Here is a 26,115-nt window from a genome sequence, read left to right on the forward strand (position 1 = left end):
TAAAAAAAGAAAAGAAAAAGAAAGAAAGAAAGTTAGCGGCCATCCAGGTCTTTATGTCTTTAAGACATTCCTGCAGTTTAACTCATTGGTGTGTGTTATCTGGCTTCATGGACAGATAGAGCTGGGTGTCATCTGCATAGCAGTGTAAATGTATGCTATGTCTTCTAATGATGCTGCCTAAGGGAAGCATGTATAATGTAAACAGAATTGGTCCTAGCACTGAACCCTGTGGAACTCCATAATTAACCTCAGTGTGTGAAGAGGACTCTCCATTTACATGAACAAACTGGAGTCTATTAGATAGATATGATACAAACCACTGCAGTGCAGTACCTGTAATACCTACAGCATGTTCTAATCGCTCTAATAGGATATTATGGTCGACAGTATCGAACGCTGCACTGAGGTCTAGCAGGACAAGCACAGAGATGAGTCCACTGTCAGAGGCCATAAGAAGATCATTTGTAACCTTCACTAAAGCTGTTTCTGTGCTGTGATGAGCTCTGAAACCTGACTGAAACTCTTCAAATAAGCCATTCCTCTGCAGATGATCTGTTAGCTGTTTGACAACTACTCTTTCAAGGATGTTTGATATAAAGGAAGGTTGGAGATTGGCCTATAATTAGCTAAGACTGCTGGGTCTAGAGATGCTTTTTGAGTAAAGGTTTAACTACAGCCAGCTTGAAGGCCTGTGGTACATAGCTGATTATTAGAGATAGGTTGATCATATTTAAGATGGAAGAATTAATTAATGGCAGGACTTCTTTGAGCAGTTTTGTAGGAATGGGGTCTAAAAGACACGTTGATGGTTTGGAGGAAGTAATTATTGAAGTTAACTCAGAAAGATCAATTGGAGAAAAAGAGTCTAGCTTAACATCAATGGTACTAAGAGTAACTGTAGATAATATTACATCTGTGGGATGATTACTGGTAAGTTTTTCTCTAATGGTTGGTCTAATGGGGGGAATTGCCTCAAACATTTGACCCACAGCATGAATTTAATTTGCATGAATGTAATTTCTTTATTGCTGCTTAGCAATGATGATGACTCTGAAAATGGAGCCAAAAAGAAACCATTGACAACTGATAAGAAAATCAATAAGGAATCAAGTCGATAATGGACTTGGAATGGCTAAATTCTTATCATTTCCCAAAGAGTTTAATTTTGGTCTCATCTGACAAGATACTCTCCCAGTATTTCACAGACTTGTCTAAATGTTGTTCAGAAGACTTTAAATGCTTTCACATTTAAACGCATTTCAACATATTTTTTCTTCAGCGATGGAGTCTTGTTTGGTAAATGTGCATTTAGGCCACGGTGGTTGCGTACTTATTGTTGTCGTTGAAACAACTGTACCTGCTGATTCCAGGTAGTTCTGCAGCTCTTCACAACTGGGCCTTGGCTCTTGAACAACTGATAATTCTCTGTCTGAAATCCTGGTCGTGGCCGGTTTATGGTGAAATTATGTTCTTTCCACACTGGATCCTTCAGTAGTTCCTCTGTAACCAATGCTATGACTGTATTTTGTAACAATAAGGTTGCAAAGATCTTGAGAGCTCCCTGGTTTCCCCATCGAGGGGTATTCCATGTGTGACACCATGGTACAAAGAGACCTTTTTATACACCATCAGTTGGGACTGAGCAGCTGATGTAAATTTGCACTAAGTGGCAGGATTGTTTTCTAATTACTGATGGAGTTCCTCCATTTCTTTGTATCATTTCTCTTGATCTGTGTAGGTTCTCGGTCAGGTCATGGTATAATACAGAAGAGCCACCATGACAAGACTCAGCGGTACATCTGCACCATCTTTACGATACGATGCTCTTAGGGTGAGGCAAGGTCTCACAATGGTTTCAGCAGAAACCGATGCTAATAATGACTCACACCTTGGGTCTACGTGTCTATATGATGTTGCACATGATCAACAGTGGGTCAATAACTGTCTCGTTTCCCGATTCCCACTCTCTGCACCACGTGATTTAAAAACTGAAGAAGCTTCTTGGATGAGAGGGGAAACGTTTTCAAGAATCCTAAAATAGCCCAGTTGCATTTTTCCGAAGCTCCTTAGTAAGTTCTCGTTATTACCCATAAGCTCATTTTTGGACAGCTATGGTTTGATTTGTTTGCATGTGTGGATTGGTTGGGTTGTTGTGACATCTAGTGAAAATTTCATGTCACTAGCAGCTTTAAAAATATCATATCTTAGAAAACTGGTGAGGTATTGAATACTTATTTATCCGCTGTATAAGACAAAGAAAATCTAAGTATTGCTGTGGTTGACTAGTACATCAACTACGTCATCGATCTATCTTCCTAATGTCTGCCACTAAATTTAGATGGCAGTTGTATCAATAAAAACTTACCTGTGGAATCCAAGTTGTTGGCATTAGTGTTGTTGCCAAACACTGAGTCAAATTCTGCATTGATGCCTCGCAGGTTCGGAGCTGGGGAGGCTGTAAACGCTGCTGAGGAAAAACACTAAATTCTATCAGAATTCAAACATTAATGATGAGTCCCAACGGGTGACGATCAACATATACATGCACAACTGTCTGCTGCATTTCACACTGACAGTTCAAAAGTACTAATACATTAATGTACATGTGCATGAACCATATGTTAATATCACGTTTGGGCTCACAGCGGATTCTCACCCTGCTCTGTCACATGTGCTCTGAATCCGTTTTTCCACACTTCATTATACTTGCTGTTACTGTGCTATTTATAGTATTTCACTGGAGTGGATCTGCTTGTCATCACAGGCCAGATTAAAGCCCCAAAGCAGAGCCCAGGGCAGGAGGAGGAGTCTAGTTCCATCTCATATTACTTTAATCACAACGCACTGAAATGTTAGTGTAGAGTTTTTGTCCAGTAGTCCAAAATCACATTGCCCACCCAAACTTTACATTTCTTTAACTTTCTTATATTGTGCAATTACCACAACAGCTGACACATGAGTTTCTTGGATAAATGTCTCAGGATGAATGAATGAGTTGTAACACTTTGAACAGGCTGAGCTTACCTGTGAATAGACCAGCTACAGCAGGCTCAGAGTGGAACAGAGCAGTGGTGTTGGAAGGGCACGGCCCACAGAAAGAGTCTGACTCCCAGCAGCAACAGCACACATGCAATAAGAGAAGATGATGAAGATATGAGACCAGGAAAAATACATCAATGAAAGAACAGTGAGAGCACCAAGCAGCTGCAGGAGTGGAACAAGCCGCTCCAGGCATCTCCTACAACCCCGGGCCGGTACCGGTCCATGAGTCGTTTGGTACCAGGCCGTGCGAGTTGAGGCTCGGGTGTGAAATTCATGGTTTTTAGTTTATAGTTTGACCTCTAAAAATAAATAAGATCATCATAAATAACTTATAAAAGGAGTAGGAATATGCATCACAGTAAGCCCCAAGCAGCTTTCTAGTAATAATGTAGTTCCCAATACCACTAATTGACTCTGTAATACTTGTTTCACAGGTGGTATCCTGTCACGGTACCACAGTGGACTTCATTCAGATCCTGAGATCCTGTTCTTTCACAGTCTGGATGCTTACGCACTTTATTAACCTGTGGCCATGGAAGTGAACACATGAATGAATATATCTGGATGGGTGCTTCTGGTAACGTAGGGTAGCCCTGTTAGTCCATGGCGTAACGCTGCCTCTTCCCTATGGTAGCTGGGATAGGCTCCCCTGCAATCCTGATAAGGATAAGCCAAAGAGGATGGCTGGATAAATATACTGTAGCCGTCTCTCGCACAGGCAACAGGCAGTTACCTCACAGACACACAGGACAACAAATTACAAACACAAGGGTAGTAAAAGCAATTTTATATAAATTATTGCTGTTTAGGGAACTCCAGTCATGTTCTTGTGAGCTGTGCGACTCGCTATGACAGACAAATGCATCTCAAAACATCTGAAAAGAAATACAACTTTAAAACATTGTTTCTTCTTAGTCCTGAGTTGTAATAATCTTGCACGTGTCCACTAATGTTACTATCTATAAACCAACAGTGTGCTCCACATCCCCCTCGCTGCGTTTCACTTCAGCAGCGGTGGTAATGTCGACATGTTCATCTGGACGCAGCGTTTTCAGCGGGAGAAACGGAAACATGCTGTGATTGCAGCCATTCCCCAACTCTGTGTGAATGGTACTCATGGCCATTGATCAGTGGTTGTTGAATTTTTATAATTATGATGAAGGTGACCTCCCAGCCCATGGCTCCTTCGGTGGTGCTGGTTTCAGTCAGTATGTAAATGTCCTGCTTATAAGGTTGGAAACCTGCAGTCAGCTGAGACTGAAGAAGTCGTTTCTCCCACTGAAAATGTCCGGATGAACAGAATCAACTTCTGGGGATTTACTTAGCTGGATGATTGAGCATCAGGACGATGTGACCCATATAATTACCTTATGGATTAATAAAATATTCTGACATTTCTCAAAGAGTTTTACTCTATAAATCACAGACGAACTCTCTCAGCTTGTACTCAGTTCCTCTCGTCTAAATTCATGGTCAAAGGTAAATATGAAAACTGTACTTATAGAGTTTTTGTATTCAAACTGAGCACTCAAAGCACATTTTACTGCAGAGCCCTTTTAAACCACTGAAACTCAAACATTCATTCAATGTTTGAAAGTATTTTTCTAACAATCACTCTGATGTATACGTCAGGCACCTACAGATGTGTACACCACTGTACGTCCTGAGCCACACCAGTGGTGATGTTTAGAATATCAGTACAGGATAGTTGGACAGTGTGTGCTTATTATCTATTATTGTGCGATCTAATGTACAATATAAAGCGCATTGAGGCGACTTTTGTTGTGATTTGGCGCTATATAAATAAAATTGAATTGAATTGAACTGAATTGGGCTGTAGCTCAGGTGGCAGAGCGGATCAGCCACTTACCAGAAGGTCGGTGGTTCGATCCCAGGCTGCTCCAGTCTGCATGCCAAATATCCTTGGGCAAGATACTAACCCCATGTTGCTCTCGATGCATCCATCGGAGTGTGAATGTGTATGAATGTTAGATACTCAGCACTTAAGCTTAGAAGTGCTTGTGTGAATGGGTGTGATTGGGTGAATGAATTAGCTGTATAAAGCGCTTTGAGTGCCCGGACAGAGTAGAAAAGCGCTACATAAGAACCAGTCTGTTTACCATTTACCAATTGAATTATAACTGTGTGACATGTGTCTTAATGTGGTAACTGTGAAGGATGAAGTGTTTCCAAGCAGAAAGGTGTCCTCACCTCCCCATATGTTGGTGGCGGTGGAGAGAGGCTGCTGGAAGGTCGGCTGGAGGTCCAGCAGGTCACTGGCTGCGCTGAAGGTGCTGGAAAGAACGAGCAGGAAAACCAATCAATGAAATAAATAAAAACAATCATCCACTTCCTGAGGAAAAAGTTACATTTTCTGTTAAAACTGAGGTGTTTTTGTTTTTCATCTTAACAGTAACTGGGTTTTACTGTGTGTGTGTGTGTGTGTGTGTGTGTGTGTGTGTGTGTTTATTGCCATATGCACAAGTGGTTACGCAGGGCAATGAAATTCTTATTTGCAACTCTTCACACAGCTAAATAAACAACCATCTAAAATAAGAATAAACTGAACTCTGAGCAAAGAAAATAATAAAGTAAAACAGCACTTTGTAGCTGATGTAGCTGATGTGTGGGTGTAGTCAGAATTTGAAGTGCAAGTCCTGTCACGGGGTAATATATACAGGATATGCAATATTAAAATTGTTTCTATTGTATGAAGTTGTAAGAGTTAGTGTCTCTGCCCGGGTTAGGGCCCGCCCTCCATCAACCTTCCTGAACAGGATCCAGTAACCATCACAGAGCGGACATCTAACAAACGGTCTCCAGCAGGAAGAGCTGGAGAACGCCGAGCCCTGATAAGATTCACACCTATTGGCTAAAGACGCTAACGGTACGCTACAAATGTCTGGCAGCTGCTGTGGGACGAGGATGGCTAGCTGAAGGCTGGACAGTCCTGTCCCTAAGGATCCCCAGAAGGGGCTGGTCCCATCAAACTACCTGACAATAATCCTCCTCAGTACCACATCAAAGCTGCTGTCACGCATCACGCTGGTTAAGATAAACAGGCACATGGATCAATACATGAGTGAGGCACTGAAAGGAATGGGCAGGAATCCCAGAGGGGCAAAACATCAGCTTCTGAGAGACAGAAGACCAGACTGACCAACGAGTCCATCGCCTGGACGAACTACAACAAAGCCAGGGAAGGCTGGCCAACACAGATGGCGCCCATGTTCTAATCATGTCTCCCTATTTCCAAAGCATGCTGGGACCCGGTGAGCAGAGAGGAGAAAACAAGCTGAGCGAGCTGAGGCACAGAAAGCATCAAACATTCAGTCAAGCACTAAGAATCAGCCACAAACCCATCTGTGGATTTATTATTACAGTCGCACCCAACTACCCGGCACATGACGACAGACCTGTCAGGGGAGGCCCAGGTGGCAGCGTTCACTTTTAACATCCTGATCCTAGATCAGCTGAGGCTTTTACTGAAGGAACACCGCCACTGGTTCCAGGGAGGTTGGATGGGGTTGGAGGGTCAGCCCTTCACATGTGTCACAGGGCTTCATGATGCAGCAGCCAAGTGGCTGCAGCCCGGCCCCATGAATGGAGAAACCAGGGAATTGAACCTAGCCTTCCTGGAGCAATTCGTGGAACGGGAATGGCGGAGTGGGTCCGCTGCAGCCAGCTGAAGAACCTTGACATCAACATCAAGCTGGCCACGGGACACCTGTCAGCGCAGCCAGGGGTCCTGCTAGAGCGGCAGTCAGCCGGTCAAAGCCCTGAGGAGGTGGCCCCGTTACGTGTCCCAGACTCAACCAGCTCCAGCAGAGAACCAACTAACCAGTCTCTCTGCAAGTCCCAGAGGCCATGGACATTGCACCCCGCTCACTGGGAGCTGCATGAGCTTTGAGGCAGGAGTGGTGGAAGTGTGGGCGGACACTACTGCAGAGAATGCCCACGTACAGAGGTAGAGCAGGTGATCCACATCGCCAGCACTTCATCACCCTCCCATGGTCCAGGAGAGATACACAGTCTTCCAGTAAGGAGCCATGGGGTTATGGATCCCTCGCCACCAGTAGAAATTAAATATGGGGCTAAAAGTACAGACTTAAGGCTGCAGTTAGAGACAGAAACAGATTAGAGCAAGGTTCAGTTGGTCAGTGGGGCCTTGTGTAGGGTTGTGCTCACGACCATTAGGAACGTGCATCGTCTGTGCTGAGCTCAGCAGTGACGGCAGGTTGTCCGATACTGACTCTGTGTCTCCATAGTGATGACCAAGAGCGGATGTTGCTGCAAAAGCATTTTGCAGATTTGTTCTTTCCCCTGCCTGGTTGCACCACACTGACCATAAGAGACAAACAGTTCAGATGCTGTGCTGGGGATGAGGACAACAGAAGAGTCGCACAGTGCGTGGTGTCGCCCCATAGTTCCTGTGGTGAAGAAAGATGTGTCTTCACAGTGTGGACTAGCTCAACGTGAGGGAGGTGTCACAGTATGGCAGTCGAAGAGCTCTTGGAGGGTTAGGTGCTGCTTGATTTTTTCACGATGCTGGAAGAAACCAAGGGCTACCGGCAGATTCCCTTGTCTTCCAAGTCCAAGGAAAGAAATTCTTCTCCACACCGTGTGGACTGTAGCAATTCGTCATTCGTTTGGCTTATTTGGAGCCCTTGCCACTTTCCAGTGCCTCATGGACCAATCCGAAAGCTGCATATGCCACCACCTATCTGGATGAAGCTATTATCCATAGTGATACTTGGATGAAGACTATGAATAGCCGCAGTCCTGGAGTCCTTGTGGCAGGTGGGCTTCATGGCCAACCTGAGCAAGTGTGGGGCTGGATGGAGAGAGTTACAATATCTGGGGTCCTACGTGGGAGGCAGGTGTGCCCTCAGATTGAGAAAGAAGTGACTCGAATCCATCGAATTCTGCCACCCTCCCAAGTCCAAAAAAACCAAAGGAGGTGGGCGGTTCTTGGGGTCGGTTGGCTTTCAGTACCTGTATGTAATGAACTTCCCCCCTCTGCCCAGCCCCTGCCTGGGATTAAGGCCTTAGGGGATCACCCCCTCATGGTGTGTGATTGTATGAAATTAAGTTATTTTGTGCTGTTTGTTTTATTTTCCTGGTTATAAAAGTAGGAGACACAGGTTATGTCCTCACCTGCTGGTCGAGTTGGTGGTTGAGAAGGGGTCAAGAACAGGGGCGGAGTCTATGGTCCCATCCAGAGAGATGGGGGAGGAGTCTGTGGTCGCTGTAGTGGGGGTCTTTTGGCGCTCTTTCAGACGCTGTTCCTGAAATAATTATGTGAGTGTTAGCAACGTAAGCTAATCTGGATCCAAACACAATTTGTCTTTGCAGGGTTTCTTTTGAAGAATGTGAGAGAAGCAGCCCAGGAGAGCCAAACTACTTATAACCTATAATAGGCCTCGCAAATATGCATATATGTCATCCCTATAAACGACATCCGATGACGAAATGGGAACAAAACAATTTAAACATTTTTTTGATGATGAAGCAATAATGATCTTTCTTTTTTAAAACAGCACAAGTAAAATTTGGTGTTTGTTACACCCAATAAGACTTTGTTGTGTGTAAGTCCAAAGTATTTTTTAATTAAGTCATAAGGAACCAGAAACACGAACAAAACAAAAACAAACAAAATATCATTTTTTGTGCACTTGTTGAAACGCTCCCCAATGGAAACCTGCAACCATCGCGCCTGCAGAATGAACTTCCTAACATTACAAAATCAAATATTTAATTTGTCAGTTTCATTTGAGATCATTTCTTTTGCCACACACATAATATTTGCTTTGCTAATTGTTTTTGTACATCTACCTACTGTTACCCTAACTATAGCAGCCGCAGCAGGTAAACCTTTACAGCTGTGGTGCGTCGTGATACAGTCACAGAGATTCAAACATTTCAAAAGGCAAAAACGCCCCATCACAAACACCACCAGGACTGAATGACTAATAATAAGACAATAATTTCCATAATTTCCTCAGCGGGTAATGAGGTACTACTACTGGTATACTACCAGACTCCCAGTACAGGCAAAGCTACCAAACTGGGTCGCTGCTACAGACGAACCCAAAGCAAATTTCTCCCAACGTCTGAACTACACAACACAGAATGTCAGCTCTACACAACATGCTTACAGATGCTGCTTCTCTGGCCTCACGTGCATCAAGGAGAAGAGAATCTAAGACGTGAGGCTGAAACGTACTTTCAGGGCTTTGAGGCGAGCCTGCTCTTCCTCCAGGGCAGCCTGCTTTTCTCTCTCGTCCACTTTGGAGAAAGACATGCCGGTGTTGGCCAGGGAAGAGACCGCACTGGAGAGGGTGCTAGCTCTTAATCACGGGACAAACAGAAGAAGAAGATCAAGAATTATTTCAAGATACAAGTGTCTTACAACCTGACTAGCATGCATAATGCTTTTTGATCTCAGTCAGTGCAGAGCCATCAAATCGCTGAAGCAAACACTGGGCTAGCAGGGACCAGGAAACAGACCTACCTGCTGGCTGCTGTTGAATCTTTGACTTTCTTTCCCTCTAAAGACGCCAAGTGCTGCTCCAGGGCATCCAGCAGACTGCTTGGGGCCTAACATGAATGTCATGACACATATTCAATTTCAAATGCTGAAGAAAACCTGACAGGATCTTGTGTAGAGGAAAAAAAGCATGAAAACAAGCCGAGTAATTGCCAAGAGTCAAAATACAGCTTTGAATACAGAGATGGAGAGAGAAAAGCCAGATACTTACACACACTGTAAACTGAAGAAAGAGAAACAGAAGAAAGGAGAAATACAGAAAATAAAGGTGGCCAAGATATTAGGAACACATGTGGAGCAAAGCATACTGGGATTTAATGTAGGTGCAGAAAGAAAACGAAACCTGCAAATAAAGCTACTTTTAAACATAAGTCGCTGGTCTGATATCCAATAAGACAGCCTGGATTCACACCGTTAGTTTCTGCATGACATGCATTCATGAGTGGGTGTGAGCCTGTCTGTAAGTGCAGCACTAGGACTGGGCGATAGACTGAGTTTCTAAAAAATATCAATATAATAATAATAATTATAATAATAATGGATTGCATTTATATAGAGCTTTACAATGCCACTATTCATTCACTCTCACATTCACACACTGGTGGAGGCAGCTACGGTTGTAGCCACAGCTGCCCTGGGGCAGACTGACATATCGCGCCATCGGCCCCTCTGGCCAGCACCAGTAGGCGGTAGGTGAAGTGTCTTGCCCAAGAACACAACGGACAGAGAGAGCTGGGGATCGAACCGGCAACCTTCCGGTTACAAGATGAGCTTCCCACCCCCCTGAACCACAGGGGGTATACTTTTATACGAGATATAAGACATGACAATATTATTTATATCCACATCGTTTATGTTGTGTTGTAATTATACTTGTGGAGCCGCTCTCTCATCCACGTTTGCCTCCCCCCCATCGCTTCACCTGCAGGCGGCGACAGGATGGACACGGTAGCTATTGAAGCTGGTTGGTCGAATATTTGGAGATGGTTTGGATTCAAAGTTTCAGCAGCAGAATAAAGTGTCCTGACAAAAGGTTCGAGCACTGCTCATCTTTTCCACCATTTACACCAGCGCCACAAAGTGCGTGCTGTATCTCAGAGCGCAAAGTCCTGCCAGCCTCCTGCACCTGAAACAAACGGCGTTATAAAACTCACACACTCGTGGATTATGGGAGGGAGAGTGACATTACTAAAGCAGTGACCATCGCTGAAGACATGGTCTCCATCTCAACTGTGGAACAGCTGCTGAAACACCAGTTACCCAGTCAGAGATACTTTGAGAGTTGCTGCCAAAAATGTTTACTCAAGTTACCGAGAAGCTCGCTGCCCGGCTCAACAAAGTGTCTCACTTCACACTGATGACATGTGGTCCATGTGAGCCATACATGGAAGACTGGACTGAAACCTGCCTGTCTCCAGGCCACAGCGGGCAGCACACAGCTGAAGCCCTGCAGGATGCTCTCACAACCTGGCTTAAACGAGGCTAATGTCGTCGAGGCGGTACAGCTCAACAACAGGCTTCAACTGGACACTGCTGAGTGCAATACTGAATCAGCTGATTTGAAATAAGAAAGAAATATGATATCAAATATCAAATGACAATAAAACTGTAGTGAGAACACGCCAACGACCGTACGTCTTCCTGATTTTGTGCCAGACTAATCTGTCAACAGCATCAGGCTTCAAGGTTACAACGTTGCCACCGACACTGAAAATCCTTTCACAAGGCTGAAAAACACCATCACTGTATTTTATTCAAGAAGAATTATTATTTAATAAAGACCAATAATTTGTATCCGAGTCATTTTTCAAGTGCATCTGCAGCTGTACATGAGTGTGCATGTGACATCTCGCACACGTAGCTTTGACTAAGAACTCTGTTTTTCCTTTATGGGTAGAAAACATGTAAAGATATATATTGCATATAGACATTCGATATATGATTTTTGGTCCACATCGCCCAGCCCTATGCAACACATGCAACAGCTGCGCACAGCAGTGGGTGTTAAAGCTTGTTAGCACTGAAGCTTCAGCGAGTTAGCAGCTGTGAAAGGACAATAACAGCCACATTTAATAACATGCCCACTGCTGCATCACTGTACGAAAGTACAATCATTCACAATCATGCTGCTGCGACTGTAAACTTCTGTGACTGCACTCGTATAATGCAGCGAGTTTTCTTGAAAATGTGCCGCTCATGTATGTTAGCCTGTAACTTCTGTCTAACAGCAGCACAGCGTAGCTTTGGCTGCTTCTTGCACCTGATGGTTTTCAGAGTTTTCTCATCATTTTATGTGATTGTTCATTAATCTTCAGAACATTATCTGCGTCATCTCGTGACATCACCATTTAACATTGGAGTGAAATTTCACCTTCATATATGAAACACCTGTGACAGATTATACTGGATTTCCACATATGTTTGCAAGTTTTAGTGAATTGCTCCAACTACTTTCAATTTTGGTGGCTCCACAGTTACATGTGCTTTATTAATTTCTCCACCTTTTACTCAGGAAAAAGCTGTAATAAAAAGCGCAGCGCTGAGTCCTGTTATCTGCTGCACTAAATGACTGTGTTTGTGTGAAGGCTCACCTGAGACAGGTCTGGGATGTCTCCTCGATCAATTCCAACTTGCTGAAGGCAAACAAACCGAAACGTATTGAAAATCAGACAGAAACAAGAGCCAGCTGATCTCAGTGATCACACGCTCCTTTGCAGTCCCTGACAGGCTAAAGACTTACCTCTGCAACTTTGAGGAACTCGGAGATTCTTGTCATTCGTGTAAGGAACTTCTTGTAGAGGTCCAGTCCTTCTTTGCATTGAACTTTTTTCATGTCAAAGTATTTCTCTGTTAATCACACACAAAAAAGAAATTCACTTTATTTTCAGGTAAAGTTTTTCTGCAGGATATTTCTGAGGTGTGATCGTCGAGGATCAGGATTTGGTCCACAAAAATCAAAAAACACACCCTATTAACCGTCCCTGCAAAGTCTTATAATAGCAACAACAACAGTAATAACTTTCTACATTCTTCTACATGCTGAATGATTTCTATTGCATTCTGTCTGCAACAGAAATCAAATCTTCTCCCATGTCTGCTGCAGACGTTCCATAAACGTGGACCTTGTAGCTGCTTTGCTTTCACTCTTCTGTCCAGTTCATCCCAAACCAGCTCGATGGGGTTTGAGTCTGGAGACTGTGCTGGACACTCCGTGTTTCCAAGCTTGGCACAGTTGGACTGTTTGGGTGATTATCCTGCTGTAGGATGAACCTCTGACTGAGCAGAGGCTCCTGCATGGAGCTGCAGAGGCTCCTGCATGGAGCTGCAGAGGCTCCTGCATGGAGCTGCAGAGGCTCCTGCATGGAGCTGCAGAGGCTCCTGCATGGAGCTGCAGAGGCTCCTGCATGGAGCTGCAGAGGCTCCTGCATGGAGCTGCAGAGGCTCCTGCATGGAGCTGCAGAGTGCTGTGGAGCTGTTCTGGTTCAGGGAGCCTCTCACTCTGTACGAGTCACAGACCCTGGATCAGCAAACAGCCCCAGACCGTCACACTTCCTCCTCCATGTTTGACAGTCGATGCCACACACTGTGGATCCATCCTTCCACCTACTCCACAGCAAAGATCCTGCATGATGAACCGAAGATTTCAAATGTTGATCCATCAGTCCATGAAACCTTCTTCCAGTCTTCAGCAGTCCAATGTTTCATGGCCCAGACGAGCCTCTGTCTTATTCTGACGTCTGGCTTTCTTGCTGCAGCTCGTCCTCTTAAACTTGCAGCTCGAAGTTTCTCCTCACAGCTGAAACAGACTTTCTCACTACGACCACTATGAAGCTGCTTGAAGCTGATGTCCTGTGAGCCGCCATCACACAGCTGTTAACTCCCAGGAACGTGTGTCTGAGTCAGTCGTGTCGTTGGGTCTGCAGACCTCTTCCTGTCACAGTTTGAAGGAAGCTGGACTCACTGACGCCTTGACTTTCTTTGCAGTTTCTCTGTAGGACAGACCTACATTTATAAGTGTTACGATGGTCTGTCTTCTACTGTTAATCGCCTTTTTGGAACAGCTGTAGGACTTAGCAGCACCAGCTTTCACGGCTGGATCAACCTCCACTGTTGCAGAGCAGCTTTAAATTGTTAACCTGTTTTTGTTCCCTGAAAAAGGCCATTTTCTGAAATGTGCATTATTTTTCAGTTTTGGGTAACCTTACCTTTTTTTAAACCTCTGGGAGGTCCCCACTTACCTTTTTACCATTTCGAGCTGTTCATTGGATTTGAACAACTTGAACAGAAATAAATAACTGGAAAAACTGGGTTGTTCTAATCTATTGACCAGTAGAGTATCTGGAACCATTACTTCCAGTCAACAGCTACCAAATACGAATTCAACACTAGAAACTCGTCCAGATGTTTTATCTCCCTAATCTGTCATACAATACAATAACAAGGATACCATTAAACCTCCTTCAACTGCCCAATTACTTTTGCGCCTCTTAAAATAAGGTATTATATGTAAAAACGGCTGTAATTCCTAAACATTCATCATAAAACTTTGTTAATTAAAGCTGTGTATAAATGTCTAAACTCAGGTGGAGAGCCTCATCTAGTAAAAGGTCCTGTAAAGGTAAAATAAAAGGATGACATGGCTGACAAAAAACAACCTGTCCTTACCCAGGAGGTTGATTATGCTCTCGTTGTAGGCCGCAAACAGCCGGATTGCATCTTTAAACAGAAGCATGAAGGCTGCATTGATCACACCGTTCGTCAGCTCATTGGCGTTGACCTAAAAGGGAGGTGCCGGTGTTAAAACATCGTGTTTAACCGTCTCGATGCATGCTCAATCATCCAGGTGAGTAAATCCCCAAAGAGTGAGTCTCTTCATTTCAACGTAGCCTTACTGCTTCAGTCTCGAAGGAGTCACTTGGATGAGTGACGAAACGTCCAGGTAAACAGAATCAACCTCACCTGCACTTATTTTATAATTGTGGCAAAACAAACTGATTCTCATCTTTCATGAACCATTTGAATTTTCTGTAAAAATGGTTGAGGAGTAATGATAATGTGTGGCGCATGTGGTAAGATGGAGGCAGTGCTGCTTTTTCAGACAGCAGTACTTTGTGCTGCCCAGTAAAGTTCGTCTTCTCTTCTTTCAAAACCATTTTTTGCCTTAATTTGGTCTAAAACGGTAACAAAGTTAAAGCCATGTAAAGAGCGCTTATAAAACACGCCGGGCTAACAAACAAACAAGAAAAGTAAGTAGTTATAGTTACTTTTACTGTGTTAAGTAACTATGTTAGTAACTGAGTTACAATATTATACAGTAACTAAATTCTAGAAAAAGTAACTACTGCGTTACTTTAAAAAATGTTCAACCCTCTGTGGTCGAGGGTGTTTTTGACTACTTGTCATTTCACCTTTAAAAACGATTTATCCTGCCTTGTTTTGTTTGGTGCCGTTCTTTTCAGCACAACCTCACACGTCTGAATTTACAGTTATTTTTTCATTTGACATACTGTATCAGCACAGCTGATCTGAAACCAGACACAAAATATAAAATCCGAGTAGTTATGTTTTTACTGTAACAACCACAAACATGTTTAAAAATCATTCTCTTAACTTGAAATGCAAATATAAACCTATGCACAGGTTTTACAAACAACAAAGTTATATGCAGCTATTTACCTAAAATGCAGCCAAGCTGTTATTTTATAACCACTGAAACTATTTACAGAACAATCAGCTGTTCTGCATCAAATAAGATGCCACACAATCTATTTGTGCCCCTCCCAAAAATAATTTCTGTCCACTGTAAGATAAAAAAGCAGATCACAGGCTGATACCTGCAGGCCTGACAGCAGCAGGTGTGTCGCTGCTCCTGTTTCCACCTGCAGACAGTGTTTACACTGTTTGGTGGCTTTTTGGCAGCAGCTGTGACCTTCAGCAGTCGCCTCATTGTTCTGACACACACAACAACAATATCCACTACACTACACACTAAATGTCACAAATCTCTCTCTCTCTCACCGCCGTCACTCTTAAAACTTCGCCCTCTTCCCAAACAACCAAATGCCATTTTTTGATTGGTGGACATGGTATATTTTCCACAAACAGGAAAGGGGGGTTTTGGGGGGTTTTGTTTTTGCTCACAAGCAGAGAGGTCATTCGAGCGCGTCCCACAGTAAACTCCAGTGTTCGATTATTCAGGAGAAAACATGGCGTATATATTATTTTATTATAACTCTGGTTTTTCGTGGCCGATCAACACAATTTAAAAACTGGTATAAAGTCGACACTTTTAACACAGAAATCGATACTCTGGGTCGTCTTGGGTCGACATCAGCATCTTGTCGCTATGTCATCTTAAACTGGTCATGTGATTGATTTACTACGACTGTTTTGTTCTTCCTCAGCCAATCAGCAGCACTCGTGCGACTGTTTCGCAATAAGCTGATGACAGCGCCAACCGTCTGTGTGTGGAAACGCAGTAACATGTCCGCACCACGTTTTCGTGTCGGTAACAGTAACAGCGTTGTTCGATTACTGGTTACTGAAACGTTTACGCTGTTATTCCCATCACTGTAAGTTACTTGTGCTGAGACGTCTGACGATGCCGAGCACTCACATTGAAATCAAGCAACACATCCATCTGAGTCTGAATGACAGAAACGGTTTTAAGGAGTTTCTCTGTGTTCATGGTCCTCATGACTCCATCAGGCCTGTGAAAGCAAAGAGAAAGCATCATTATTTTAACGTATTTTAATTTTACTGTCACCCATGGTAATAATCGTTTCTTTGCTGTGGGTTAGAGCTCTGGATAATTAATGTTCATTTAAGTCTTTTTGTGTGGCTCGTCTGCCAAGTTGGCACTTTTGAAATGAACATCATTAGCCAGCAGATACGTCTCTACTATCTAAAGGATGTCAAGACTGCAAACGTCACAATAGAAATATTAATGAAGAATTAATGAAGTTATATGTAATTTAATTTAGAGTCCGACACTGAGACGTGCAGCTGTCCTACGGAGTGAAGTAAAATTATGACTACAGCTGCATTTGATGAAAACTAACCAGTAAAATTAGGCCCAATATGACAAATTATGAAATAAAATAAGAAAGATAATCAAATTCACAAAAAGATGCTAACGCTGCTATTTGGAAATATCTTGCCTTTAAAATGGTGAAGTGAAGCAAAACCAGGAACTCGGCTTTCCTCAAACAGAGCTGCAGAAGTTATATGTTGCTTTCTGCAACTTTAACAAAACTGTCACAAGGAAACAAAAGTAGTGCAACGATATTTTTAATATCACCCCGGAGTGTCACACACGATCACCTGAACGAGAAATTCAAGCTTTGGGGCTCAGGTGTAAGAAAGGACGAACACGAGTCAGTGAGAAACATGAACCTTACCCTCTTTTCACTTTAGTGAAGTCAAATGCGACTTGTCTGTAGGAGACAGCCTTCTCATTCAGGTAGCGGCTGTACCTCCTGATGAACGTTGACATATCATAGCCTACGTTAGAAACCAGAGAAGAGACGAGTGAGTATAGACGGCGTATCGCAGGGAAACGTGGCTGTCGTGGATGTTTGTGAGATACCTTGTAGGCCACTTCTGTCCAAAAAGTTGCTGAGGTTAAAAAGTGTGTTTCTTGAAGCCAGATATTGTATAAATCTCTGCAAAAAAACACCACATGAATGAACCATGAATGTCTGCAGCAGCGCTGCACGCCCACAGATGCTCAAAGCCTGTCACAGATTTAACTGTCTGTGAAGCTGGATTAACTATGAACTGTTTAAAGCTTTTATACCAGGGGCGTCCAACTGCAGGCCTCGAGGGCCGGCGTCCTGCAGGTTTTAGATATAACCGTGGGTCAACACGCCTGACTCACACGATTAGTTTGTTAGCAGGCCTCTGGAGGACTTCAGCACATGTTGAGGAGGTCATTTGAGTCAGCTGTGTTGGACCAAGGACACATCTAAAACCTGCAGGACACCGGCCCTCGAGGCCTGCAGTTGGACACCTGTGTTTAAGAACATGTTTAGCGCCATCTTGTACCAGTACAGAACATAACAGCACTGGGCTGATTGGTTGGGGCTCATATACTTAGATTAGTTTATGGTAGCTAACTAGTAACGGAACCAAAAAAAGGACACTAAAACTAAAAAGCGGTCTAATAGAGGTCTTGATGCTCGATCATCCAGGTAAGTAAATCCCCAAAGGTCGATTCTGTCCACGTGGACGTTTTAACTTGTGTCTGATCTTATTGTAAAGCACTTTGTGATTTTTATCTGTGAAATGTGCTATATAAATAAATTTTACTTACTTAAACGTTTCATCATCATCCAGGTGACTTCTTCAGTCTCAGCTGACTGCACTGGTGCTGGTTTCAGTTATTGTGCAAATGTCCTGCTATAAGGTTGAAACCTGCAGTCAGCTGAGACTGAGGAAGTCACCTGGATGATGATGAAACGTTTCTCCCACTGAAACGTCCAGAAACATATTTATGTTTGCGCGTGATGCGCATGTAGGAACCCGTTTTTATTGCATAGATCGCATCTTGTGGACATCAGCTGTTTATGCCACTCAGTGCATCACAACTCAGAGGAAAGGTCAGAGTGTCTCACTGCAGCTTGGCGGTCCTCCTTTATTAATACAAACATTACACTTCCTGTTTCAGTGCAGCTAGCCAAACAACCAGAACCAGTTAGTGCTAAAGACAGTGGAAGCAGACGGTATGTTCTCAGTTTCTTCACATAAAGCTCATTGTTGCAGCGAGGAGCCTTGTTTTCCACTTAGTTACTGGTTACCTTACTAATTATTTAACATACCTAATGTTAGCCTATTAGCTGCCACTAACCAACCTGTTGACCTCATATTCTGTTTTGGCACAAGATGGCGCTAAACATGTCGTAAATACTTTAAACACCCATTTCTTAAACCAGTGTTCACAGACGGTGTTGAAGCTATGGCGGTTCAGGGCTCCGTGGTGTAAATGAGCCTTTGTAGTGTTTCATGTCCGCTTGCTGACCTCATTGCCATAGACCATCAGATGGTGTGTAGTGGTGAGAGACTTGAAGACAACCACCCAGCTGGTGCTGGCAGTCCGCTCAAACAGGGTATCAGCCAGCTGAGGGATGTTCACATTCATCTCGTTGGTGCACTGAATCAAGTCTGCAGGAGTGAAAAATGCAAAGTGGGAAAAGATGAGCTGAAGTCATACTGAGGCAATAATGACCTGCCTGAAACATCAGTCTGTTCTCTGGGAAGCAGGACAGCTGTGATGAGAGCTAAAATCATTTCATTCTCATCACGTTAAAAAGAAAACAAACATATTGAGGAATTAGAAGAAATCATCAAATCTTTAGAGAAGCCGACATGTCCCACCAGGAACAGGAAATACTGAACACAATTCAACTTTATTGTCATTGCACATGTTACAAGTACAAGGCAACGAAATGCAGTTGCTAAATACTGAAAAAGTTTGTAATGCAAAACTTGAATTAAAAGAAAAGTTTATATTTAAAAAAGAAAAAAAACAATTTCTAGTACAAAGACTTCACTTTCAAAATGTTCAACATGGTAATAAATCCGGATTCTAGCAAACCAGTTAAGAATAAAGAAACAACTGTGATGCGATTAAAGATTTATCAGGCAACACCGTCTAAGATCCTGAAAGAAGAAACACCACTTTCAGGGACTTTTACAAAACTTAATATTCACCACAGATAACTTCATCAAAAAATAAAGTTGATCAGTTTCTTGACAACATAACTTTTCCAAAACTACCAGACAGTCAGGCAATGGCACTGGACTCACTGCTGACAGCAGGTGAGCTGCAGGAAGCCCTGATAAGTTTGCCCAACAGTAAGGCTCCAGGTCCAGACGGCTTTCCAGCAGAATTCTGGACAATTCTGGCACCATTATTCCACAGAGTGCTGCAGAAATCAAGGAAAATGACAGACGTCCACCAAACATGAATCTCCTGCTAAAACCAGGCAGAGACCCTGTGTTTACTACCAGCTATCGTCCAATATCCCTCATTAATGTAGACCTTAAAATAATCTGCAAAGCTCTGAGATCAGAGAAGAGAACCCCCCTCATAACTCATCCTGACCAAACTGGCTTCACTAAAGGCAGCACTCATCAACAAATACACGTAGATGACTTAATTTGATAGACTGTTCTTGCTGAAAAAACACTGAAACCACAGTATTGTTTCTAGATGCAGAAAAAGCGTTTGACAGAGTTAACTGGAAACTTTGGTTTCGAACCTCTTTCATTAACTGGTTAAAAATATGATATAATTCCCCAACAGCTTGTGTCAAAACAAATGACCAAACATCCTCCAGCTTCTGTCTCCTGAGGGGCACCAGGCAGGGACGCCCAGCAGGCAGGGACGCCCACCAGCCAGGGACGCCCAGCAGGCAGGGACGCCCACCAGCCAGGGACGCCCACCAGCCAGGGACGCCCACCAGCCAGGGACGCCCACTCTCCCCGTCACTGTTTGCAGTTTTTATCCAACCACCTGCAGCAGCAGTTAGACAGGCTGCAGTGATCATCCCTCTTTATGCGGATGATGTGTTGCTTTTTCTCCAGCACTCACAAACCAATCTCTCTGAGGTAATCACACTAATAAACTCTTTAGCAAGAGTTTCAGATTATTCAATAAACTGGTTAAAATCTGCAGTTCTTCTGATTAACTGCTCCTTCCATAACCCTTCTTCTGCCCCACTGCAATCTGGAAATATTAAATATTTAGGTATGGCACATGGTAGATGGACTGGTTCTTATAGCGCTTTTCTACTCAATCTTGAGCACTTAAAGCGCTTTACACAACTTGTGCTTTCACCCACTCACTCCCATTCGCACAACCACATTTTCCTTGGTGCTTTCTACCTAACATTCACACACACTGACTCTTAAATGGAAGTTGCAGTAGTTTTTCTGAAAGATGACTTTTTATGACATTTTGATACTCCGATGAGGATGAGTTTCTCTCCGATGGATGCATCGGAAAGCAACTTGGGGTTAGTATCTTGCCCAAGGATATATGGCATGCAGACTGGGGGAATCGAACCACCAACCTTCTGATCAGTACCTGCTTAGCTTCCGAGATCAGACGAGATCTCTCCTACGCTTGCAGATTTAACTAAATTAAACCACATCTTAGGGCTGGGCCATATCATACCGTCCACGGTAATACCGGTGTAACGTTGGGCAACGATAGGAAAAAGAAATATGGTGATAGAATATGGGTAAAACGCACATGCGCAGTGCCTTTGTTTTCATACGCACATGGAAGGAAAAAGCATGGCGGCGACGGAGAATAAGAAGGGCGAAAGTGGATCGTTGAATGAAACGATGAACCTGAACTGGTTTGTAAAAATGCTGCAGCTTCACTAGTGTGGAACTGGTTTAGCTTTGGTCCGTCAGATACACAACAAAGCACTATTTTTGGTAGCGCATGCTAGCGGGCCGTCGTTATTACCGTGTTGTTTGGAAAATACGGCGCACTTAAAATCAATCCTTTGATTTGTCTGAAAGTCGACAGAGCCCCTTATAATCCCGTGTGCCTTATGTATGAACTCTGGTCGTGTTTACTGACCTCGAAACGATTTTATGTGCACGGCGCTCGAAAATCTGTCACATGTTTCAGTACGACTTTGCTAAGCTACGAAGCCGCACCGCTCGATGGATTGTGGGAGCGTTACGGCTATCGTAGGCGGAGCCTCGCGGAGTGATACGCACTGTGCTTCAACATAATGTTACCGTATTGTGTGTATAACCTCTTTTTAAGTGTTGTGGATATTATACATGGTTGTGCTCAGGATATGTCGGCCAGTTTCCACTGGAAATGCCTTTTGGTTAAACTGTCAGCGAGGAGTTTGTATTTGCACTGTTACATTTTTCTATAACTTTAATGCAGATAAAACAGCTGCTTGTTTAAGTGGAAATACATTGATGTTTTTTTTTTTTTTGCACTAATAAAGTTGAGGAGTTGTAAAGTATTTTGTCTCGTGTCAATTATATCGTCAGTTATGTCGTTATCACAAATTTTCAAATGTATATCGTGATAAATATTTTTGGTCGCATTTGTAGGCCGATTACGTCACAGCGGCACGACGAAGCCTGTCCAAATCCGAAGACTCCGACAAATGCATCCTTAATTTCCCCAGATTTGAAGGATGGGTCGGGTGTGTCCTTCGTGGCCCACCATATCCCAGAATTCATAGCGCGGCGCTGCAAATTCCAGTTTCCAGCAATGGCGGCGCTACTAAGTTTTAATGTTACTCTTATTAATCTTTCTGAGTCACAAAATAAACTTTTAAGATATTTTCAGGCGAGAATGTGGCTGTGTAAACTTCAAATATCTGCTCAGTTTATCAAGACACCACATATTTGCAAAAGTGCTGCTCGACAGCTAGCCGGGGGTTCAAGGGTGAGAACAGCAAACTCTCGGCACATCGTTTTAAACCCCCGCGATCTTTGGCTACATATATAAGTCACTTAGATAACTTAAAAATGTTATTGTTTGTCTTTTTCAGTGTTTTATTTGTGCCTGAGTGAATCAGTTTGGCTGAGATTAAAATTATTAGATTAGATAAAATAAAACTATTAATCCATCGGGTGGGTTCCTCCTTGGTTTTCACACAGCTGAATAAACGTCAAACAGAAAACTGATTAAACAGAAGTGTGAGACGGTCGAGAGTTTACTCCAGTGTCCAGTTCAACGTCCCCTCTAATGTTTCACGTGTCTGAGCGAGCACACAAACTCCCTGAGCGGACACTTGGACCACTGTGAGCAACAACAGACGTGTGCACTGTGGTCACGCCAGCATCCAATCCATCCAAGTTACATGTTTATTAAAGTAATCAAATTACAGCATTTATGTTAGACTACTTTTAATTGACTGCTTTAGTCCACTTACAATGAAAATTTAAATAAATCTAGTTCATGACCTGTGCAGCATGTTAACACCATTGGAAGGAAAAATAACCTGAACTCCAATTTTGAAAAAAAAACTTCTTCTTTTTTATATATTTATAAAGCTCTGACTGTATTATGAGTCTGTGGGAGAGAGTCTGTAACTCTGTCTGCAAATACAGTAAATAATGACCAATGTTGGGCAATTAATTATATAGTTACTTCTTCAAAAAAGTAACTGAGTTTTGCAAACAAAGTTTTTTGCAGCTGTTTACCGTAATTGTCGGGCTATAAGCCGCTACTTTTTGCACGAGCTTTGAACCCTGCGGCTTTTAGTCAGGTGCGGCTAATGTATGTACAAAACAGGATTTTCCCCTGATTTTAGCTTGTGCGGCTAATATTCAGGTGCGCTTTGTAGTCCGGGAAATACGGTACCTAAAAATGCAGCCACGGCGTTTTTTAAACAAACATTTCAAACTATTTACAGAACAATCAGCTGTTCTGCATCAAATCTGATGCCACACAAATTATTTGTGCCGCTCCAAAAAATAATTTCTGTCCACAATGAGATGAAGGAGAACAACAGCCTGATACCTGCAGGCCTGACAGCAGCAGATGTGTCACTGCTGTAACACCTGTAAACCATTGTTCTGACACACACAACACAACTATTGACTACACTACACACTAACTACACACTAACTACACACTAACTACACAAGATTTGTGCTAAACGTCTCAAATCTCTCAAAACACGCCATCACTCCTAAAACTTCCCCCTCCCTAAACAACTAAATGCCATGTTGCCATGTCATTTTTCCACCAATAGGAAAGGCTGGGGGAGGGGGGCTGTTTTGCTCACAGGCTTTCCAGCGTTTTCCTTATAAAACGCTGTTTTCACCGTTTCTTCCCGCAGTAAATAGAAACAACGACAGTATTCAGGAAGAAAACCAAACACTGCAGATATTTTATCATAACTCTGGTTTTACGTGGCCGATCAACACGATTTAAAAACTGGTATAAAGAACACACTTTGTCCGTCAGTTGTTCCGTCTGTCCTGCTCACATCTCCAATGGTTGGACACGTTGTCATTAACGTGGCTTCACTCCACATCAGCCGCTTTGCTAAAACACCGGTGTCGCACATAAGGACGCTGTCAGAGCCTGTCAGCCACGTTGATTAGCTGCGTATATACGAATGTGAATCACATCATTGGCGGGACTGTGGGATAAGGCGGCATCGTTCTGATCCCATACGGGAGCAGCCAGTCACTGACTAACATGCAGAACAGAATTGTTAAAGTTTTTGTTTTCATTTCAATTCAGGTTAGATTTTTTTTTTTTGTGCGCAACGCAGATTTCCTGTGCGCAGAGAGCGAGCCAGCAGTGCGCAGCTTAGAGGGAACATTGGTCCTGTTATATTTTAGACAGCAAGGAGCAGCCGGCTGAGTTTATTAAACTCCACCGAGACAATCTGCTAATTTTATTAAGTGTAATAAACAATCATCTTGTCTTAATTTTAGTTAGCACATACCTTAAACACTTCAAGCTGTAAGCTAATGATAGTTATATGAGAGCAGACACATGCTGGTGCAAGAAGCTGTACGTTTCCCATCCAATGGATGCATGGTCCATTGGATGGGAAACATACATGTAGCCTTGCAGACTAATCGCAAAAATCATCGGTGACTAGTTGACTATCAAAATAATCGTTTGTGGCAGCCCTAGTTTAAAATGTACTTTTTGATGCAGATCATTCTGCCATGATATATAGTAAAGATAATTGTTTAAAAAATAAAAAAGTTCCTTTCAGTAACTTAAAACATCAAACACCACCAACAGAACCCAGAAAGCAGCTTTCAGTAGGCTTATTGTGGAGGAATACTTGCTGTATTCCTCCACAATGCACAAGGTAAGCTGTGCTGAAAGTAATCTGCATTTACCAACTCTTGGTAAAGTTGTAAAGTCGGTAACTACGAAGCTGCTTCCAGGAATAAGAGCAGAGTCAGCTACACAGCATGTTGTACAGAGCTGTAAATGATTATGACTGTGGTTATCAAAGTCCAGCCTGTGTGTGTTCTGTATAACAGAACGAGCTCTGTGACTTTAGAGCCTTTCTGGATGTTGGTTGTTGACCCAAAGTCCCATCATGTATTTCAAAAGAATAACACAGATTTGAGCCTTTTAGCCTCACGTGGAACAGGCGGGTTAAACTTTCTAAAGCTACTCGGCGAGTTCTTTGCAGGTGGAGTTAAAGTGTGGGCAATAACATCCTGCTGGTAAATACAGTTGTATGAAGCGTACAGTACAGATCCCTGCTTACATCAAACACGGTGGGTTTACTTTTCTCGAAAGTTTCCTGAAACTCGTAAAAGCACCGTCTGGCCCTGTGATTATAGCGTTACAGTATGTGCAGGCCCCACAGACACAGCGCTCAAATCCAGTATTAACCGAAAAAATGGGAAGGAAATGTGCAACTTTTCTAAACAGGGAAACGAAACTTACAGTTCAAGTGCTTCTTCTTTGGCCCCATTATTTCATGAGTGGTTGCCTTGCAGACAGTTTTCGAAATCGCCGAGCCGGTGACGCTGTGCTGAGCGGCCGTGATCCTGTCAGTAATGCTCTGTCCGGACATTCTGTATCGGCTCCAACAAACTCTTCTTGCTGTTAAAAACGTCTCAGCAGACTGGCTTAGATTCTTCAAAGGTTCTGTTCCACCTGACAACACAGGAAACAACCAGACAGAGAAGAAGTGATGAGAAGACGGCAGCCGTTAAATTGATCTCATAAGCTAGCTAGCTATCCAACCGACTACAGATAAATTATTCACACAGCTTAAAAACACGAACTGAATGTGCAGCGACAAATAAAAGCCTGGCACTTACTAACGGTGTGATACGCACCCTGCCTTTTACTCGATGCGGTAGGTCTGTAGCCGTTTTTTCCTCTTCCTGTTCAAGTCAACTCACATGTCGTCGCCAGATGGACTAAATGAAAGTAGAAGTTACTTCCGGTTACATTTTCCACAATAAGTGTAGCCTAATTTTCAGGGGGAAAAAATAAAAGCACAACGATGAAATACCACTAACATTTTATGTGTTCAGTGTTTTTTGAATTTAGTCTTTACAAAGCGATCAACAGAACAGCTCTAAAAGAAATAAAGTAGTGCAAATGGACCGCCACCATCGGGCTTTCACAGATTCGGTCTCCAGTAATTTTTCCATTCAAGTGAAGCTATTATATGAAATCCAACACTTCAGTTGCCATTGAAATAAAATGTTCATCATTTATTTATTATTTATTTATTTAGTTTCACACATGGTACACTAGTAATTCATTTCCTATTCACAACCTTCCTTTCAATTAAAGTAGCACTGGTTCCATGCATGAAAAGCAGCCAGAAGAATAAATTCTTATTGACACCTGCCCCCTATCTGTGATAAGACAAGTAGGCAACCAAAATTACACTCTGACAATAGTTTGCACATAACAAGAAAACAAACAGAACAATATACTCAACAATGAGCAATACCACTAAATATCAAACTATAGGATATTTTTTTCTACATTGATACACAGTGCCCTTTTAAACCATAAATAAAGATTC

General features: G+C 42.9%; 1 protein-coding gene across 9 annotated transcripts in view; it reads right to left on the reverse strand.

The window, feature by feature from the left end:
- The window catches only part of LOC113030574 (phosphatidylinositol-binding clathrin assembly protein-like), a 37,844-nt gene extending 12,349 nt beyond the window's left edge, over positions 1–25,495 (reverse strand). For 3 of the 9 annotated variants that reach the window (XM_026182148.1, XM_026182146.1, XM_026182143.1), the window contains exons 1-16: positions 25,412–25,495; positions 25,014–25,226; positions 18,612–18,754; positions 17,181–17,256; positions 16,993–17,095; positions 16,209–16,302; positions 14,258–14,369; positions 12,333–12,439; positions 12,184–12,225; positions 9,804–9,815; positions 9,557–9,642; positions 9,269–9,392; positions 8,200–8,330; positions 5,254–5,336; positions 3,025–3,102; positions 2,366–2,467 (exon numbers count right to left, since the gene is read on the reverse strand). In XM_026182148.1, the coding sequence (XP_026037933.1) occupies positions 2,366–2,467; positions 3,025–3,102; positions 5,254–5,336; positions 8,200–8,330; positions 9,269–9,392; positions 9,557–9,642; positions 9,804–9,815; positions 12,184–12,225; positions 12,333–12,439; positions 14,258–14,369; positions 16,209–16,302; positions 16,993–17,095; positions 17,181–17,256; positions 18,612–18,754; positions 25,014–25,143 (1,423 nt within the window). In that variant the 5' untranslated portion in view covers positions 25,144–25,226; positions 25,412–25,495. Of the gene's footprint in view, positions 1–2,365; positions 2,468–3,024; positions 3,103–5,253; positions 5,337–8,199; positions 8,331–9,268; positions 9,393–9,556; positions 9,643–9,803; positions 9,816–12,183; positions 12,226–12,332; positions 12,440–14,257; positions 14,370–16,208; positions 16,303–16,992; positions 17,096–17,180; positions 17,257–18,611; positions 18,755–25,013; positions 25,227–25,393 lie in introns of all 9 variants that reach the window. The other 6 variants (XM_026182150.1, XM_026182145.1, XM_026182152.1 and 3 more) reach the window with 4 other exon arrangements.
- Positions 25,496–26,115: the final 620 nt, after the last annotated feature.

This window comes from Astatotilapia calliptera, chromosome 10 (genome assembly GCF_900246225.1).
Source record: "Astatotilapia calliptera chromosome 10, fAstCal1.2, whole genome shotgun sequence".
Lineage (NCBI taxonomy): Eukaryota > Metazoa > Chordata > Actinopteri > Cichliformes > Cichlidae > Astatotilapia > Astatotilapia calliptera.